At 44.6% G+C, this 18,132-nt stretch overlaps 1 protein-coding gene across 1 annotated transcript in view; it reads left to right on the top strand.

Moving 5' to 3' along the window:
- The window catches only part of PDLIM1 (PDZ and LIM domain 1), a 73,653-nt gene extending 55,926 nt beyond the window's left edge, over positions 1-17,727 (top strand). Inside the window, exons 4-7 of the mRNA XM_006263962.4 lie at positions 5,332-5,528; positions 11,433-11,587; positions 14,715-14,832; positions 17,184-17,727. Of these exons, the coding sequence (XP_006264024.1) occupies positions 5,332-5,528; positions 11,433-11,587; positions 14,715-14,832; positions 17,184-17,370 (657 nt within the window). The 3' untranslated portion in view covers positions 17,371-17,727. The remainder of the gene's footprint in view (positions 1-5,331; positions 5,529-11,432; positions 11,588-14,714; positions 14,833-17,183) is intronic.
- The last annotated feature ends 405 nt before the right edge of the window (positions 17,728-18,132 follow it).

Below are 18,132 nucleotides of genomic sequence, written 5' to 3'. Positions count from 1 at the left end.
ACAAGGATGCTGTTCCAGAGAGAGAGAGATCGCACTTTTGAAAGAGCCACCTGGATACCACACAAAGATTTGCTGCAGTACAAAAAGAAAATCCCCACAAATCACACACCATTAGTTATAACATATCACCCTTCCCTGGAACCTACATGGAAAAGCCTCAAACAATTGCAACCCATACTAGAAGAAGACCCAGGTCTTAAAGAGATCTTTCCAGAACCACCCATTCTAGCCTTTAAACAAGCACTGGACCTCGCTACCCTCATCACCAAAAGCAAACTCCCTTTGATCCAAACCACACCTAATGGATCCAGACCATGCCAAGACAAGAAATGCAAAACCTGCAAACACATCTCCAGTACTCCCACAGTAACCACACCCAACAGAGCCATCACCATTCCTGGATCTTATACCCGCACCTCTAGTAATGTTATATATCTCATCCAGTGCACCAAATGCCCTGATGGAAAGTTTGTAAGAGAAACCAAACAACGACTGTGCACCAGAATAACCGTACACCAAAAATCTATCAGAGACACAAATACCCAACTACCTGGGGCACACTTCTCACAAGACTATCATTCCCTCTCCAATCTCTCGGTTCTAATCCTCAAAGGGAATTTATAAAACACCTTTTGTAGATGAGCCTAGGAACTTCACTTCATAAATCTACTGGATACAAAAAATCATGGACTCAATATAGATATTAGATTTATGACACATTACAATCTACCTGACATTTGATCCGCAAGATACCTGCCAGACCTAACCTCTTTTTGGGTTGATATCAAATTCACCCAAGGAACCTTGTAGACCTAACCTCTTACACTTTTCTTTCTCTCCACTTCTCCTTTTCTGCCCTTGTCTTCCTAATTTCCAGCTATTTACTTTTTCACAGTCATCCTCTTTTCTACCTTGAATTACTACTACTGTAGAGCAGGGGTTTTCAACCTTTTTTGGTCAGGGCACCCCTGGTGGGTGGTTGATAAGTGGGGGGAGCAGTGAAACTGGAAGTGCTGCTGGCTTCTCCACACCACTGCCACATACCCCCTGGGGCCTTCCAAAGTACCCCCAGGGCTACACGTACCCCCAGTTGAAAACCCCTGCTGTAGAATCACCCTTACTCACCTTTGAGTTTTTTCCCCCCCCTGCTTTTTTCCTTCCTCCCTTCCCTGCTCTACCTTTTATTTTCCTGATTTTCACCTAATTACATTCTCACTGACATCCTGTCACACTTAGCTTCTTTCATTCCTTGGAGTCTCAGAAAAGCAGAGACTTCCTATGCCTGAAGGAGGGTGATTCTGCCCAAAAGGTTGCAAAGAACTTTTTTCCAACTATTTGGTCTAATAAAAGATACCACATCTACCCAAAGAACCTTGCCTTCACTGTATTGAACCATTGCCTTATGACCTGGCAGCCTGTTCTTTCCTCCAAAACTGAATTGATGTTAAAGCACATGCTTTCCAAGAAACCTAGCTCATTTTCATCACCGGCTTCTTCATAAAGGGGACTTCTGGCTCTTCACTTAAGGTGTATGATGTGTGAAGTTGTGTTTGCTGTCCCCTTCTGGGCACATGGAGCTGGGAAGGATTTTTTTCACTCCTCTTGCTACAGAGATCAGGGTTTTTGTTTTTACCTATGTCAGAGGCTTTGAGTGTTGGTAGCAGCTAAGCCTGGGGATTTTGACTGGGGTGTCCTCCTGCTGAGACTTAAAAAAAAAAGAAATCCAGAAGTTCCTAGCTAGAGAGTCTTGCTCCTCTGCTCATAGGACCAAGGAGAAGATCAGAGAGGAATGGGCTATGAGGGGCCACTGGGAAAGGAGGCATGAGCCTCTTCCTTGGATCTCTTGAGTGTATTTTGACATGCTACTTCTGTCTTTGCAGTGGCAAAACATTGACAGTGTCCTCAGCCCCCCGCTTTACTCACGGCAGGGTAGAGTGTACTTGGTGCCTTGGGGCAATGGGAAAACCTGTCTGTAGAAAGTTGAGCAGTACTGTAGAGTTATGATCTTTTCTCTGTTTAAAAATTGCAAATTATCTGATTTAAAAATCTAACGCATGATTTCCTGCAATTAAAATGAAGTGCCCCTATATATATTGGTATCAGTTGAACACAATGTTTTATGGTATATTTACAATTGTAAAGCTATTTGGAAGCCTACCAGTGCCTCAATCATTATAATACAATACGTTCTAAATACCTATATATTTTGGCATTTCATTATGGTTTTTTTATCATAGAAAATCAGAACTCCCCCTGCCCTCTCCCGTCTCCAGGATGAGGGTCCAGTTGTGGCCGCACCCCCCACTGCTGTTTTGTGGTGCTGAGCAGCCTTGATATTCTGGTGCCCTGCCCATTGCATTGCCCCTCACTTCCAAACCACAGCCCTCCCAGCCCTGCTGGTGCCCTTCGCTCCTGACTTGCTGTCCCCCACCCCCAGCCTTCCAGTATAAAGAAGGGGGTAGGTGTGTGGGGAACAGGATGGGTGTGTGGGAAAGGAGGGGTGTGGGCACAAAGTGTGGGGGGCAGGGTGGAACAGGTGACTGGTGGGGGGATATGTGCCCCCCCAAGATTTATGTTCCCACAGCAAGGCATAGGGCGAGGGACAAGGGGCAGGGGCTGGACCAGCTCCAGGCAGGAGCCACCTCCACGGCCTAGCAGGCAGGACCCAGCACAGGAGGAAATGCTGTGCTGCCATGGCCGCCAAGGCAAGTGTGGTGGTGGCACGGAGTTGTGCCCCCCACTGCTGTCAGGTGAGCAGGGGACACCTCACTTTAGTGACCGTGGTGCTCCCTCCTGCGCCAAGTCCTGCCCACTGGGCCACAGATGTGGCTCCTGCCCACAGCTGGTCTGGCCTGGCTGTAGCCCTGCGCCCTGCTGTAGGCACAGAAATCTGGGTGGGCATATGCCCCCCCATGCATAATCTATCCTCCTCCACCCCACCCCAGGTGTCACCTGTGCTCCCTCGGTTCCCCGCCTCGGTGCCCCCCACCTGTGCCTGCGCCGCCCCCACTATCTTGCCCCGGTAGACGTATGTGGAGGGAGCTGATGGAGCTGCTCTCTACCACTGCCTGACTGCCACTTGTATGTGTGAGTGCACACATGCGCGTGGCGCTCCCTGCTGTCTCCGGCCCCAAGCACCCCCTTGCAGGCTGGAACTCAGCCAGCCTGCAAGGGGAAACCCACTATTTCCTGGGTTTTTTTGCTTTACAGGAGAAAATCTGGGATTTTCTCCTATAAAGGAGAGCATCTGTGTTTTTCCACAGCCAATGGAAAACTTGGATCCCTGGTAATAAGATCATTTGCTTATTTCTATCAGGGAAACATAACAAGGCTAAATCAAAGCAAAGAGATGGCACAGGATCTCAGTAAAGCCTTTAGAAACAAGGGGTGAAATTCTAAGCAAAATAGCTCCCTCCTTTTGGTTGAATTGTCAATAGAAAAAATGGCATTGCTACCATGACTTTTAAATTTTTTTAGCCTATAGATTGTACCTATTTAGCAATATCCTATTTTATGTTGCTAAGAATCAAGTGACAGTGTAAAAGAGTCTCATTAACACTTCAACTTCCTGGGCTGATAACCTTCTACCTCATTTAATACAACACACCTCTACTTCTACATCTCTATATCTACAGAAATGAACTCCACTGACACCCAGAAAACTAGGCTATCCAACACAAAGCATTTGTTATGTGTACAGATTCCCCAAAGACTTTCTGTTATGTATTTTTTCTTACATTCCCAAATTTTCTTAACTAGCTGGCTTCCATTCCCAAAGAGACACACAAAATACTATTGCAAGACCCTCAGGTACCACAATGATGAGTACAGTACAAGAGCCTGTAGAGAAGATAAAAACAGAAAGAAACCCATTCATGAGTATCAAACAATTTGAAAGAAATTACTTTGGCAGAGTCACCCAGGGCTGGGGTGGAAGAAGCTGTTCTTGCAAGCATCTCAAGGCAATGTGTGTAGAAGTTATCCATGTAGTTTTCCCCACACACCAGTGTAAGGCAGAACCCTCAGAATAATTAACTAATCTCCCTTTGTTAAAATCTCATTCAAGGTGCATAATACTGGTATCCTAACCATAAAAATAGCCTTTCCCATGGCAGAAGCTGGGGCATATCAGCAAGAAATGATCATGACTTCAGTCTGTAAATTACACAAGGGAAGAATTGATGATCTTACATTAACAATTGAGGTTCTTAATAGAATGCCATTAAGAGGATGTGAATGGTAAATTGATTCAGACATGTATGATAGTTTGCTTATTGAAAGCCAGTTCAGGAGTTATATTAAAGGAGGTTATATTATTAGATCACATGGCTTAGCATTTGGATCACATTAGATTCTTCAAAACTTACAAAAGCATTTATATTTTAACTAAGAGAAACCAAATTATGTCTCCTTAATATCTGTTCCAATACCATGGTGAAGGGCATGATAAAGGAGACCAAGAGGTCTGAGCAGTTTAATGATAAGGATGTGTGGGGCAGGGTGTGCAACATTGTGTACAAGAAAATCCCCATATTTCATGTATTTTGGAAACACCAAGGGTTTATTCACAGAACTGGAAGTCTACATAGCCTAGACAGTCCTGGAGAGGAGCATGACAGAAGTAGGTTAGGAAGGGGGATTAGATGATCATAATCACTAACCATTCTGCATCAATGACTCACCTCTAAGTTTAATACTGACCCACCTTTTGTAAAGTGTTTTAGAAAGTTTCCCTGTTGACTTTGTGTGATCAACTTATACCATGGTAAAGGAACATGAATTTCAGATAGCACTGAACACCCACAAGATGGGAATGGCCTCTCTTAAAGTGCACAAGTTTGGGCATCCAAAAAGTAGGCACTTAAACTTATAGTGGATCCAAAGGGAAGCCTAGTTGCATGATAAACCTTTGCACACCTGATCCCAGGGGATGAAGCAAGTTGCCTTCACTATATCCACAATGAGGTGACAATGTTATCTCATGATCCAGAATCAAAATATTTAATCAATAGATTGAGACCAAATGCAGCTAAGATAGCGCAGGCAGCTCCAAGTGTTAGTCTGACAGGTTTGCCCTCACCCCTTCACTTCAGCAAGACATTGACTCTGATGCCAAAAAATACTCCTTGGATCACTAGTAAATGGGTAGGGGTGATGCTCACTGCGATGATCCTCACCATCTCCTGAGAGTTCAGCCCTATTTGTCACATTGGGGTGACAGTTGGGAAGTAATTCCTTTGCCTCTTGTGGTTGCACATTTGTCAGGCTGCTCTGCACTCCCCACCTGCATGTCAGACACTCCTGATTTTGCCTTTGCCCCCTTGCATGCAGGAAATAAGGCACATAGGAAGTGCGCACAACCGGAGTGCTATGCCATTCACTGCTGCCACAGCTTCAGGCACTGCACCCAAAGTGATCACTGCTCAGTACAACAATCCAGCATGCCTGTACTCCTCAGAAAACATCCAGACCTTCAACAATGCTGTGGAGTCTAAGTCAGCGGGGGGTGTACAGGACCCCAGTAAAACGTAAGTCTTTCTCCACTTTTCTATCCTTGTCCCCAAACTCGACAGAACGTATGTTGTTGCAAAGCCAGCTTTGGCGCAAGGATATCAGTTCTTTAACCTGGAGCAAAAATCTCAAGCCTCTCTCTTTCAGGAACGTGGAAGGAGCTCAGGCATGATACTGGATGCAGGCCATGGGGAAGCAGCTCCCTGTGGTGGGGAATGGCCTTCAAGATACAGAAGAGAATTTAACAATGTTGTGTTTCTTTGTTCACCAGAGACCGAAGCAGTTTCAGCGTGCATTCAGCATGACATGCCAACCCTTAAAATCGCCCTCTGGCCCAAACAGGTGCCTGACACTTTATCATCAGCACTTTGTAAAGTTAGTGAGCTGTTCTGGCTTTGCAAGCACACGGGACAGTTTAGTAGATGGGAAAGAGTTCCTTGATGGGATGGGTTTCCTTTCCTGTACCCTCTGGGTGTGTCTACACTGCACCCTGAGGTGGGGTTGCAGCACAGATCATCTCCCTAGCAGTGGAAAGGCAGCAACACTGACTTCAGTGCAGGCTGTGGAAGCCTGCAGCAGGCCCTGGGTATGTAGTTGAGTTGCTACCCCACCCTGAAGTCCTGCCACCATGTTTTCCTGCTGTTATTATCCATGCTAGGTAGGTTAGAGCCAGCCTCGGGGTGCCTATAGGTACTGCAGTAACACCTTTACTGGCTGTGCAGACAAAGAGGTGGACTGAAACAGCAGTATCAGTCAGAAGTCTGAACCTAGAGAGGATCTTTGTTATGGCATGCTTTTCTAGTGGAAGGAACACCTAAGCAGGTTTAATGTGCTCATTTCTGTATTGCTTGGGAACTGAATGTAGACTTTCATTAATGTCTTCCTTCCTCTCTTTCTTTCTCCTCTGTATTTTTCTCTCAACTCTACAAATTAAAAAAACTAACCAACTAAAAACCCTGGTAACCACCTCCTGTCTGTAGCCGTTTATCACCTACGGTTGCACTGAAGGCTCCCTTCGCATCAGTCTATAACCCTCTACAGCCAAAGGCCTCTGCATCTCCATTGCAGCGGAGGCACAGCACCTCCTCCATCCCAAGCCAAGTCCGAGTGGGGCCTGAACGGCTGAAGGAAGCCGCCCAAATCTGCCCCAACAGCCCTGTGGAAGTGGAGGTGCCAGGACTCAAAGTGCTGCATGTGCAGTTTAATTCTCCCCTGCAGCTCTATTCACAGAAAAACATCCTGGATACTTTACAAGGGCAGATCTCTTCCATTAGCCCGACTTTTCTCAGGTAATATTTGCCTGCTGCCCATGTGGCTGACTAGACACGTGTGCCACCCTCCACATCTTGGTCTTCACAAATGATTCATACTTGTCCGTTACTCATGGTGTTGGCCTGTCACGCAGACTAAGTGTTACATCTCACCTTTGAAACTTAGCGCATGACTCTTCACAGAAGGGCCCTTGCCATCGTGTGTCATACACCACATGAAGCACCAGTGTGTACCAGATCAGTCTGGCACTGTCATCTCTTGTTTTACACACACAACCAGTGTGGTGAAATCAACAGAAGTGGTTGGTGGACCTGGCAGAGTGATTGTTTTGCACGTGCTGGTTCAGTGGTAGGGGAGCGGGGTGGAACATGTGCCTCCAGGAAGTGGTATTTCTTCTGGATTTACCCAACCACAAGGGTAAGTGTAGAACCTTTCACCCCTTCTCCCGAGTTTGCCAGTGGCTGGAAATCTCTGCTGTCTGTCAGCTGGGAAGAAGCTTAGGTGAAATAAATCATGAGCCATGGGCCAGGTTGTTTATGTGCATCAAGACGTGCAAAGGAAGTTGAGGCCACTTATTAAGATGAGTTGATCTGACCTCTGGCAACAACAGCTTGCTCCTCCCCAGAGCTTGCCTCTTAGTCAGGTATTACCCTGTATTCTGGAGCAGTATGCCCTAGTGTATAGAGTTTTGACTCCTGGCTCAGTTTCCCCATCTGTAAGAGGAATGGAGAAAGATGTTTATCACCTTTGGTCAGTGTTTGGGGGCCTAGAAATGAAAGCCCATTTAAATATCATATTAGCTTACAGCAACCTGTAAGGATCCTGGGCAATTCCTAATGTTGGCCCTAGCACTGTATCTCAGGGTCTTGCTTCTGAGTTACCCTAAATCTTTGTGGCCACCGTGTGTCAAAGACAAGCCATCCTGTTGTTCAGCATGCACAGCTTTGGAATTGTGGTGCTGGGACCTAGGTCTGACCATCTCAGACACCCTTGTAGAACAGTTGAGAAGCCAGATCCTTTCAAATGAGTTGGACATCTGAAATGGTTTCACCTCTTCATTGTTGGAACAAAATAGTTTGCCCCTGTTTCAGTGTATAGTACATTGAACATGCCACTGTGTCCAGGTTCATTCCCTTCTATTGGATGAACTAGAACTGCATGACCGCACCTCATTGGTCTTATTCTGCTGACCGTCATGTCTGTTCAACTGGCAAGGGCCTTTTCCTTTTGGAGCAGAAGAGTTCTTGCCCCACAGTCACTGTAAAGATGCATGCACCCAAATGCTGTGGTAGAACAACAGCTGCAAAAGTGTGGGCAGCCCTAGATTTATTACAGTAGAATTGGGGACATAAATTGCTCATGGTAAGTCACTTTTCTGGCTTGTTTTGCATAATTCTGGAACAGTAATACATCATTAGTTCTCTTGGCAGTTCCAGGCCACTGGATAATGTAACAGAAAACCCTAAGTGGTCTCAACTAACTTTGTAGCAGAAGTTTAGTGTCAGTTGTATTAAGCAGTGTCTCTAGGACCTTAGTTACCTTTGCATATTGTGTCACAGTATGATAATCCCAGTGTTAATCAAAACTAGGTCGTGCTTATCAAAATACACTTTGTGACACTGCAGGTGTGTCTATGCATGTGCATTTAGTGAGCAGTAACTGAAATTACTGCATAGTACGGGTGTGCATCTACACATGCACACCTGTATTGTGCAGTAAATATGGTGATTTACGCTGACTTGAGTGTAAATTTGATATCTGCATTATGCAGGTATCAAGTGTATACCTGGTTAGTTACTGCGTAGTAACACATGTGTAGATGCCTTCCTACACAGTAACACTGCATGTGTGGACTGACCTGGGACTAAAGTTACACACAGCATTAGTGTGCTTTAATGCCTGCTTGTGTAGACGCTGGCCTATTCCCACTAAATTCAGGCCAGTGTAAATACACATGTAGACACGACCTGTATCTTGTAGGCTTTTATTATTCTGGCTGCTTTCTTGCTAATTTTCAAAGTTTATTGTTTCAGCTAGTTGCTATCGTGAACTAATAAGGTTCTGCTGTCCTCTTTTTGGAACTATGAAATCCCCACAAAAGGAAGTTGGAGTAGTCTTTTACAAAACGGTTGTCTCTATGGGCTCTTATTTCTAATATAAGTCAAGAAGTATCTACCTGTCATTTTGTCTCACAATCAATGCGTACCCTCTTCTGAGAACACACATGAAATTATTTTTGTTCTGTTGTTAATGTCTCATTTTCTTTAACTCCCCCCAACACCCTCCCCCCCCACAAAACAAGTAAGTATCACTGCTTATCACTGAAGGTCTGAGTTGTACAGTTTTGTGCATTGTCACAATGCATGGTTAAAATGCTCTGTGTTTGTTTTGACTCAAATGTTCCTGAAGACAATTTTGTGTTGGCTTTTTCTGTTCACATGACTAAATAACCTTAGCCCTCCAGATGGGCATCAGTCCAGTATTCTGAAAGGTGGGACAGGCAGTGGGAGATCTTCAGGTTGCAATTTACATGATTTAAATATAACGGGGGCATAGGATAATCTGGGGAATTTTCTGTATAACAGATATCTTGTCCTGAATATGAGTTCCAGGTAAATGTGACACATTTGAAAAGTTCATATATATGTGTGTACATGTGGGTGTCTACTGAATGTTGTACCATGGATTCACCCCATAATATTATACCAGGATAGACCTGTTTTATGAGACTCTTGTATGGTAATGTGGATTATAACATTTGCAATCAGTTTACCTCTAGTGCTTGTAGTATTTCAGATGCCATATAACCTCTGGATGACTTGTATACACATTGGCATGGAAATACATAGTTGTATCATCGTCATGAAAAAGATTTTCCTCTGCAAATTAGTCTGAAGTTCAGGATGTTTATATGCAATGCAGGCAATTCCTGAATGCAAGAATGATGCTTTTTCCTCACCAACCATTTAAATTTAATTATACTTTATGTGACCTAGCATTCACAGAGACTGTTTGTCAAATGTCCCATTCTTTTCAGCTTTGATCTTGGGTAATGTTTCCCATTGCATTTTTAAGATGCTTTATTTGACATAAATGCCTTTTATATTTGAGCTCCAGTGTGGTTTCTATTCAAGCAGAGTGTGCTGAGTAGAGTGTACTTCTCACTAGGAAGGTAATAAAACACTGGAACAGGTTACCCAGAGAGATTGTGGAATCTCCTTGCTTGGAGGTTTTGAAGACCCAGCTAGACAAAGCTTTGGTTGGGAAAGCTTTGGTTGGCAAAGCGCAGGCTCAGGGGTGATCTGATGGCCACCTATAAGTTTATCAGGGGTGACCACCAGTATCTGGGGGAACGTTTGTTCACCAGAGTGCCCCAAGGGATGACGACTAGGTTGAATGGTCATAAACTACTACAAGACCGTTTCAGGCTGGACATAAGGAAGAATTTCTTTACTGTCCGAGCCCCCAAGGTCTGGAACAGCCTGCCGCCGGAGGTGGTTCAAGCGCTCACATTGAACTCCTTCAAGAGCAAACTGGATGCTTATCTTGCTGGGATCCTATGACCCCAGCTGACTTCCTGCCCTTTGGGCAGGGGGCTGGACTCGATGATCTTCCAAGGTCCCTTCCAGCCCTAATGTCTATGAAATCTATGGATGATCTAGTTGGGGGTGGTCCTGCTGTGAGCAGGGTGTTGGACTAGATGACCTCCTGACGTCCTTTCAACCCTAATTTTGTATGATTCTATGAGTATTTGCAGTACACGAATGAGAACAGAAATGTGAAGGTAGTCAGTGGGGTTGAGTAGATGAATCCGGAACATAGGCATCAGGAAGTGAAACTTTATTTCTGAATCTGCCACTGGCTTGCTTTGTAACCTTGGGCAAATTGTCTAAGTGGTTTGTGCCTTAATGTCCCCATTGTAAAATGGAAATGTTAACTTTCACTTTAAAAAATAGCACTTTGAGCTTGATCTCTTGGAGTAGCTGGTGCCAGGTCAGGCCCTGCCTGCCTTCATGTTCCAAGACACTGGGCAGCCCTTATTGCAGTGAGTCAAGCCATTTTTTTGGAAGCAAGAGTCACGATCCCCATTGCATTGAAGCTTAAACTCAGTTTATATTGTGAAGCCCAATTTTAACTTTACATTTTCTCCCTCATTCTTAAATTAAACTTTCTCGCCATGCTCTGTTCTCTGCCTATGTGAAAGAGAAAGCCATGTAGCCTTCTCTCAAAGGGGCTGAGGAAACTCTGAGGGCAGCCTGATCATCTGTAGCACCGAAGGCCATTATTTTTCAGTAGAACTATAATTTCTCAGAAAGTAACTATTAGTTCTTTAACTGAATTGCAGCACTGCCTGGAGCAGGAGTGGGCAAATAGGGAGCCTTCAGAAAAAATGCATTGAGGAATGATGGCAATCCTTCAGAAATGGGAAGCTCTAATAGGCCTCGCATAGGCTAGCCTCACCTATAATTGCAGCTTTCGTATGCAAACACAGCTAGCACTGCCAGTGTTTTATGGCACGAGCACGTATGTGTGCATGTGCGTATGTGTGAGCACTTAGAAATATTACATTATGATACATCTGTACGTCGGCAATAGTGTCACTTTAATCATCACTCATTTATCATATGTGTGTGTTAAATTCTCCTCAGCTTAGAGCAACCTCATCAGCCATCAAGTAACATTGTCATAGACAAGGAGTCAGAGGTGTATAAGATGCTGCAGGAGAACCAAGAGGCAAATGAGCCACCCAGACAATCTGCTTCCTTCCTGGTATTGCAAGAAATTTTGGAATCTGAAGAGACAGGTAAGCAGTTACTGCGTTGTCAGTCTGGCTGGCCTGTTCATTGCCCTAACATGACCTGTAGGATATACTTTATGGTTAATAACCACAACAAAAGCCTATGACACTCTTCTTCCTCAAAATATGGTTGTTTAAAATGGTATTTGCATATTTTCAAAGAAACTAACAGTTTCTTTCTTAACTTCTGCACCACATGATATACTTTTCATATAGTTCCTCTCTATATGTGCCTATTATTTCTAACTTTTACTGCATGGACATTATGCTGACAGACACTAAGGTGAAAAAATACCAGGAAGTAATCCCCAGAAAATTTAGGGAATGCTGAGGACCAGATTTCATCATTTTACATTAAGAGTTGATTTTTTAGTTGTGATACTATAGAAGGAAGGTACCGTAAAAGAGCAATCTTCCTATGCATCCTAAAGGGTTTAGTTTTCATTTCTGTGCAAGGAAAGGGGAGAAAATCAGGTTCAGTTACAGTGGAAAAGCAGCAAAGTAGAAAATCTGAGTTATGGCCAGAAGTTAGAAGTTTTTAGCTAGACATTTTTAAACTTTTGAAATGCCATCTGGCCTTCACTGGGCTGGTCTATGCCTATACTTAGGTGAGGTCCAAGTCAGAATTGTGGTTTTTTTTAAGAAGTTAGAGAAACAAAAAACTTGAGTAAGAAAAGAAACATGGTGTTGAACGTTCCTGCGATGCCCATAAAAACCTTCTTTTTTAAACTAAGCTGTACGGTGGCGTATTTAAGTTTGTGTATGTTAGCCTGAAAGTGAAACAGATCAAGCAAACTCCATTGTTTAAATTAAGTAATCTGCACATAGAAGCAAATTAGATTCTTACATTCTTTTGCCTTAATTCAAGATAAATTCTCGTGGCTGTGGTGTAAAGAGGGACGCTGTAATTAGGATACATGTTTTTAACGTGTTGCTGGGAGTTCTGCCTGTTTGTGGGAGAGAACTGATTTGTCTGGATCTCTCATTTCTTTTGTTAACTACAAAGCCAGTATCCACCCCTTGCTCAGTAGCACTGAAGAAGATAAGAGGCAAATGCCTCTTTACTTTATTTTTTTAAGGATTTGTAGCATTCCTGGAACTCTCTGGCCTGAGATTTGCCTGTTTGATAAAGAGTCAAAAGTGGCCTTTTGCTTGGTTTCATCTTGATCTGATTACTGCTGGTACTCAGCAAGAGCGGAAAAGTTATGCAGACCTGGAAGAATGTTTATTGCCAAGAACATGCTTCCCCTAAAGCACATCACCCAGGCTCTGGCATTCCAGCTCAGATGTTTCATGCTGCATAATCAGATAATATTTGCAGTGGTAAACTCATTGTTTATCACTGTAAATACTGAAAGATACTATGGCTTGTAAGCAGCAAGTGAGCCAGATCCCCAGCTGGCGTAAGTCATGTTTTACAGCTCCACTGGCCTCACTAGCTGTGCTAATTTACCCTAGCGGAGAGCCTAACCTGTTGCTTGGGATCGTTATTAACCTTGGAATGTGGATGTTGTTAATAATGTTTGAAATAACACCGCTCCTCTGTATTTTGACTCGCATCTCTCTCCATTCTTAGAATTGGCTTGGGGGGAAGGGGGTAGCAGGATTAACTTTCATGTAAAAGGCCTTGATCATTTATTACATTGCTTTGGGGTTTATTTTGCTAAAAACAATTAACTAAAAATATCTTTGAAATGTGCAAATGTGAGCCAGTTTCTGAGCATCTTTTCTGTGTGCTCCTTCTTGATTGAACATTAGGAGAGATGCTAGAGGAAGCAACAAGAATTACATTAAGGAAGGCACGCCAGTGTCTTCTTGACTTGGAGGTGGTGCTAGATCTTTCTTGGCATGTGGTGAGGCCTATACTGCTTTGCCAGACTTCTCTTGTTGCAAACATGAACATTAATGAATTGCCCTGCTGCAGAGTGGGGTTCTCACTGCTGCAAGATAATCTAGTAATGTGCTGAAGGATTAACTCTGCTAGCACAAGCTCTGTTTCTTTTTTCCTGGGACACTGCATCAGCATCAAGGGTTGGTACCTTCGTTGCTTCATTGATGCAGTTACATCACTATGAAAGTCCTTGTGGTAGATAAGAGCTGTGCTAGCCTGCTGGCCTTAAGGCAGTATTGAAAGGCAGAGCTGTGGTACCTACAGGCAGACTAGTGCAACCTCAGTCTTGTACAGCATGGTTGGCATACTCCAGCCTTTCTCTCTGCCACTGAGGCATGGCTGGCAACTGCACAACAGACCTAGCTTCCTCCTCTATTATCTCCTCAGTGTTGAAGAGGCAGGGTTGTAACATGATTTGTCTCTGACTTTATTGCTGTTTCTGTGGGTTATTCCCCTGATAAGGCTGGGTGCAGGCCACACTCCTGTTTGAGTAACACAGGAGTCAGAAAGCTGCAGGGGTGTCACCTCCCCTCCCTTTCCTGTCTGCACTAAAACAGATTGCTGGAGGGCAAGCTTATTCTATCTTGACCTGTGGTGTGTCATATCTCTTTCCCTAAAAACCTCTTTCTCCAATCCTTCTTTGCTGCCACACTGTATTGAGTGTTCTTTGTAATTCACTTTCTTTTCTACCCATGTAGAAATATAAAAATATTTTTAGAGAAGCTGTTACTTTTTAAAAGAGCTCTAAAGCACCTTCATATTGATGCTTGTGTAAACTAGGCTTCTTAGGTTTTTAAGGTCAGATCATCTGGTCCAGTTCTCCTCAAATGATTTGGGGTCATGTGTCCCTTTTAAAACGTGTGATATTGCTCTGTATCACTTTGATGTCATGTTACAGATAGTCCCAGCACCCTGTAACCTCTCCCACAACCTACAGACTATCTTTTTTTTATCCCTTTTCTTCCTTTTTGACCATTTATATTTCCCCTTTCCTTTCTACTACTTTCCTATTCCTCCTTCTGGTAGATCTTGTAGAAGTTTGGCACATATCCTCGGGGGCTACATGCTCCAGTTTGATAATCACCAACCTAGTCTAATCTTCAACATTACAGACCATCAGACCCCCATGGATTAATTCCTCCTACTTGACCAGTGGCTGCATTTAAGCTAGAAAAATAACATCCATTTTTCATCTGAAGTTGGTGCAATCACCTAATCCTTGTGCTCTCTCCCCATCTACAGGAGACGCAAGTAAACCTTCTGGCTTTAGAAGCGTGAAACCCCCCACAACCAAAGTGGCCTCCTCCATTGGGAATGCCCAGAAGTTGCCCGTATGTGACAAGTGTGGATCTGGCATTGTGTAAGTTGTTAACCTGCCCCAAGTGTTAATAGAGCAGAACGTACAGGTAGATGTGCATGTCTGTAGGGGTGAATTTTCCGGGGCTGATGCAACACCTCCCTGCTTCTATTCAGCTCAGATGGTGCTATGGGTGCTCACCACTTCTACAAATCATCTTGGCATTTTAAAAAGGGTTCTGCATATCCCCAATATCCCTCTCTATGTGGTGGGGTTAGGTTTCCCCCTGCATAAAGAGCCAGGATTGGATTTCTCAGTGTAGATGGATGGCTTCTGGGTTTCAGGTTAACACAGAACAGATACAGTTGCTACATGTAACATTCGATATCTTAACGGATGCATACAACCTACTCTGCCACTAGGCACGGGAAACAAAATGTCCTCTCCAAACCGTAGTTGATATCTTTTTGGGTCTGGACATGTGACACATTAACACTTGTGGAATATACATTGGTGTCCAGAACACACAGACAGTGGGCTCCCCCAGGTTAGCCCCTGCTGTAGGTATTATTACAGAACCTACCCCTAGGTGATGTTTGAACCAAAAACAGTCTGTTTAATTGAGCAAACAGCTACTCAGGGATAGAAGCAGCCTCACCGCACCAACACCAGTGTAAACAACAGTGGGTTAGTTTATGCCTTGATTTTTCCTGGAGTAACTCTGTACCAGATTCTAGTAAATTACCTTGATGTAGGGCTATAAACCTCTCCTAATTCACCCCTGTGGAAGGGGAGAGGGGTTGCACTGGTGTAAACCTGTGGTGTGTCTAGGCCCTACATCTCAGCTCTTCCAGATATGAAATCAAGTTCCATGACTTGCTCCAGGTGGCAGGGGAAGGGAGGCAGCATGCCTTTGTGTGTAGGGCACTGGACTGGGAGCTTAGAGGTCTGGGTCTTATTTTCAGTGGGTGCATGTAAATGTGCCAGGAGGTTGATCCAATGCTGTGTAATTACAGGGCCTAGACACAAATTTGCTCCTGGTCAGCCAGGCAACAGAGGGTGGGAGATTGCTCCCTGCCCCTGGGAGCTGCCTGCTGGTGGGGTGGGCTTTGCCACTGGAGCCCAGGTGGGAACAAATGTCCTCCTGCCCCAGCAGTAGGGAGCTCCCAGCTCCCGCTCTGCAATTGCAATCACAGGGGGTCTACACGTACAGCACTGCACAGTAACTACTCAGCATTTGCAGGTAGCAAATTAACTGCCAAGTAGAGCAAATTACTGTGCAGTGAGGGTCAGCATGTGCCCCCTGAGTCTCTTCACATCCTCCTGCCCAGATCCCTTGTGCCATAATCACACAAACTTGGGAGAGCTGGAACACTGATGAGTATAAGAGATGGGCCATAAGTGAGCTCTGTCAAGAGGACTGTATGTCATGTAAAACATGAACTGCTGCAGATTCTGCAGTTAGCCTCCCAAATGGGTAGATCTTGAACACACTCTGCTATAAATAGCACTGGACCTAATTAATTTATGGAAAATACAGATTGTGGCTTGCGCCAAATTATACTCTTTGTGAATTGCTGTGGAGCTTTTCCCAGTAGCTGCCGAGTTGCTGTGTAGTTTCCATTCCTTCTTTCAGTTTAAATGATTTGAAAATACTCTTGTTTGGAGCTTTCCTAAAGGAGGCAGCTCATGTTAAATGAAGCAGTCTGGTGCCACAGCTGCAGTACTCCCTGCAGTGGCTACCATCCACCACAACTGAAAATATAGCTTGGGAGCATCCCCATATACCTCTTCCACAACCATCTGGCCGACTTTTAAGTTGCCAATTTAAGGTCTGCCCTTTGGTCCTGCAGCCTTTAGTTCAAACTGGCTGCATTGCAGTCAGTTTTTAGTGGAAGGTATTTAATCCTGACCCTTACCCCTGTCCATGGCCTCCTGAGCATTGGGAGCTGGTGCCATTCCAAGAGGATGAGGAAATTCTTTTGTGCAGGAATTTGAAAATCTGGGAAGAACTGTTCTAAAAATGCCTTCTCAAGGGAGGCACAGGCCAGACAGTCATGGGGCTGATCCTCAGCTGGTGTAAATCAGCATAGTTCCACTGAAGCCACTAGGATATCATCAGTTTACATCCACTAAAAATCTGGTCTGTAGCATCTGCTTAGCCAGGGGGTAGGCATACACCCTGAACCCCTTGAGTGAGGAGAGGAATGCTTAATCTCTTGGGGGTTACCTCTCCTGCTCTTGCTGGCTGAGGGACAGCATTCTCTCTCTCACTCGCCGCTTTGCCCTTCCCATTTGTGTGCTGCCAGCTGTGATTACCATGGTCTGGAAGCACACATGGCCCAGCAGTGGGGTGGAGGCCTGTATGGACTGCCAGCACTCTGCAGCTGAACAACATTGTTTGCTTTCCCCAGGGGCGTGTTTGTGAAGCTCCGGGACAAGCACCGTCACCCGGAGTGCTACGTGTGCAGCGACTGTGGGACAAACCTCAAGCACAAAGGACACTTCTTTGTGGAAGATTGCATCTACTGCGAGAAGCATGCCCGGGAGCGGGTGACTCCCCCTGAGGGCTATGAAGTGGTCACCGTCTTCCCAAAGTGAATGACTGCATCAACAACACATTTTTTCCCCTCTCCACAGCTGTTTCTCAAAAATAACCCCCCCACTCCTTTCTGAATTCTCTTTGCAATGAGGAATATTAGGCATGGCTTTTTATTTTGCTGCCACATTAATCCTTCATCTGTTAGCAATAGCTGCCACTAATTGTTCCACATTTACTTTCTTTTTTTTAGAAGAGGAAAAAGCTGAGGAACTCATTGGGATCCTTTTTTTTACTATCCGATCCTTCTCCTTTCACTGTCCATTACAAACAGAAATTGGGAGCCAAAGCCAAATCACAGATGTGCTGTGTCTCAGTTCTTTGCCTTCTGTTCACTTTCAATAAATGGGGTGAATCCATGTGGCAAACTTGTCTGCATTTCTTGTGACAACACACATTGGACTCCTCCCCTCTCTGCAAACATGTTCCTCATTCTGTATAGATGGGAAGTGCTACTTAGTATGTTGTCCCCTCTGTAAAGAAATGTGTGTGGCCCAGAAGCACTTCAGAAAAGGAATTATGATGGTGAGCCATAATCCTCTCTTTGGGTCCCCTGCATTGCTTCACTTCCTTGTTCATCAGTGGGTCTTACTGCTCTCCTGAGCAGCAGGCTGAGCATGGAGATGAGTCTCTATATTCATTGACCCTATTCGCTCACCTGTGTGCTTGTGTGAGAGGCATAGAGTGGCAACCCCTAGGACCTGCTGTTCATCCCCATGCTGTGTCCCCTTTACTCCTAGCATAGCTTATAAGGGCAGGTTCCA

The sequence above is a fragment of the Alligator mississippiensis genome, chromosome 6 (genome assembly GCF_030867095.1).
Source record: "Alligator mississippiensis isolate rAllMis1 chromosome 6, rAllMis1, whole genome shotgun sequence".
Lineage (NCBI taxonomy): Eukaryota > Metazoa > Chordata > Crocodylia > Alligatoridae > Alligator > Alligator mississippiensis.
Note: the sequence above shows the minus strand (reverse complement) of the source record. Positions and strands in the feature narration are given on the sequence as shown.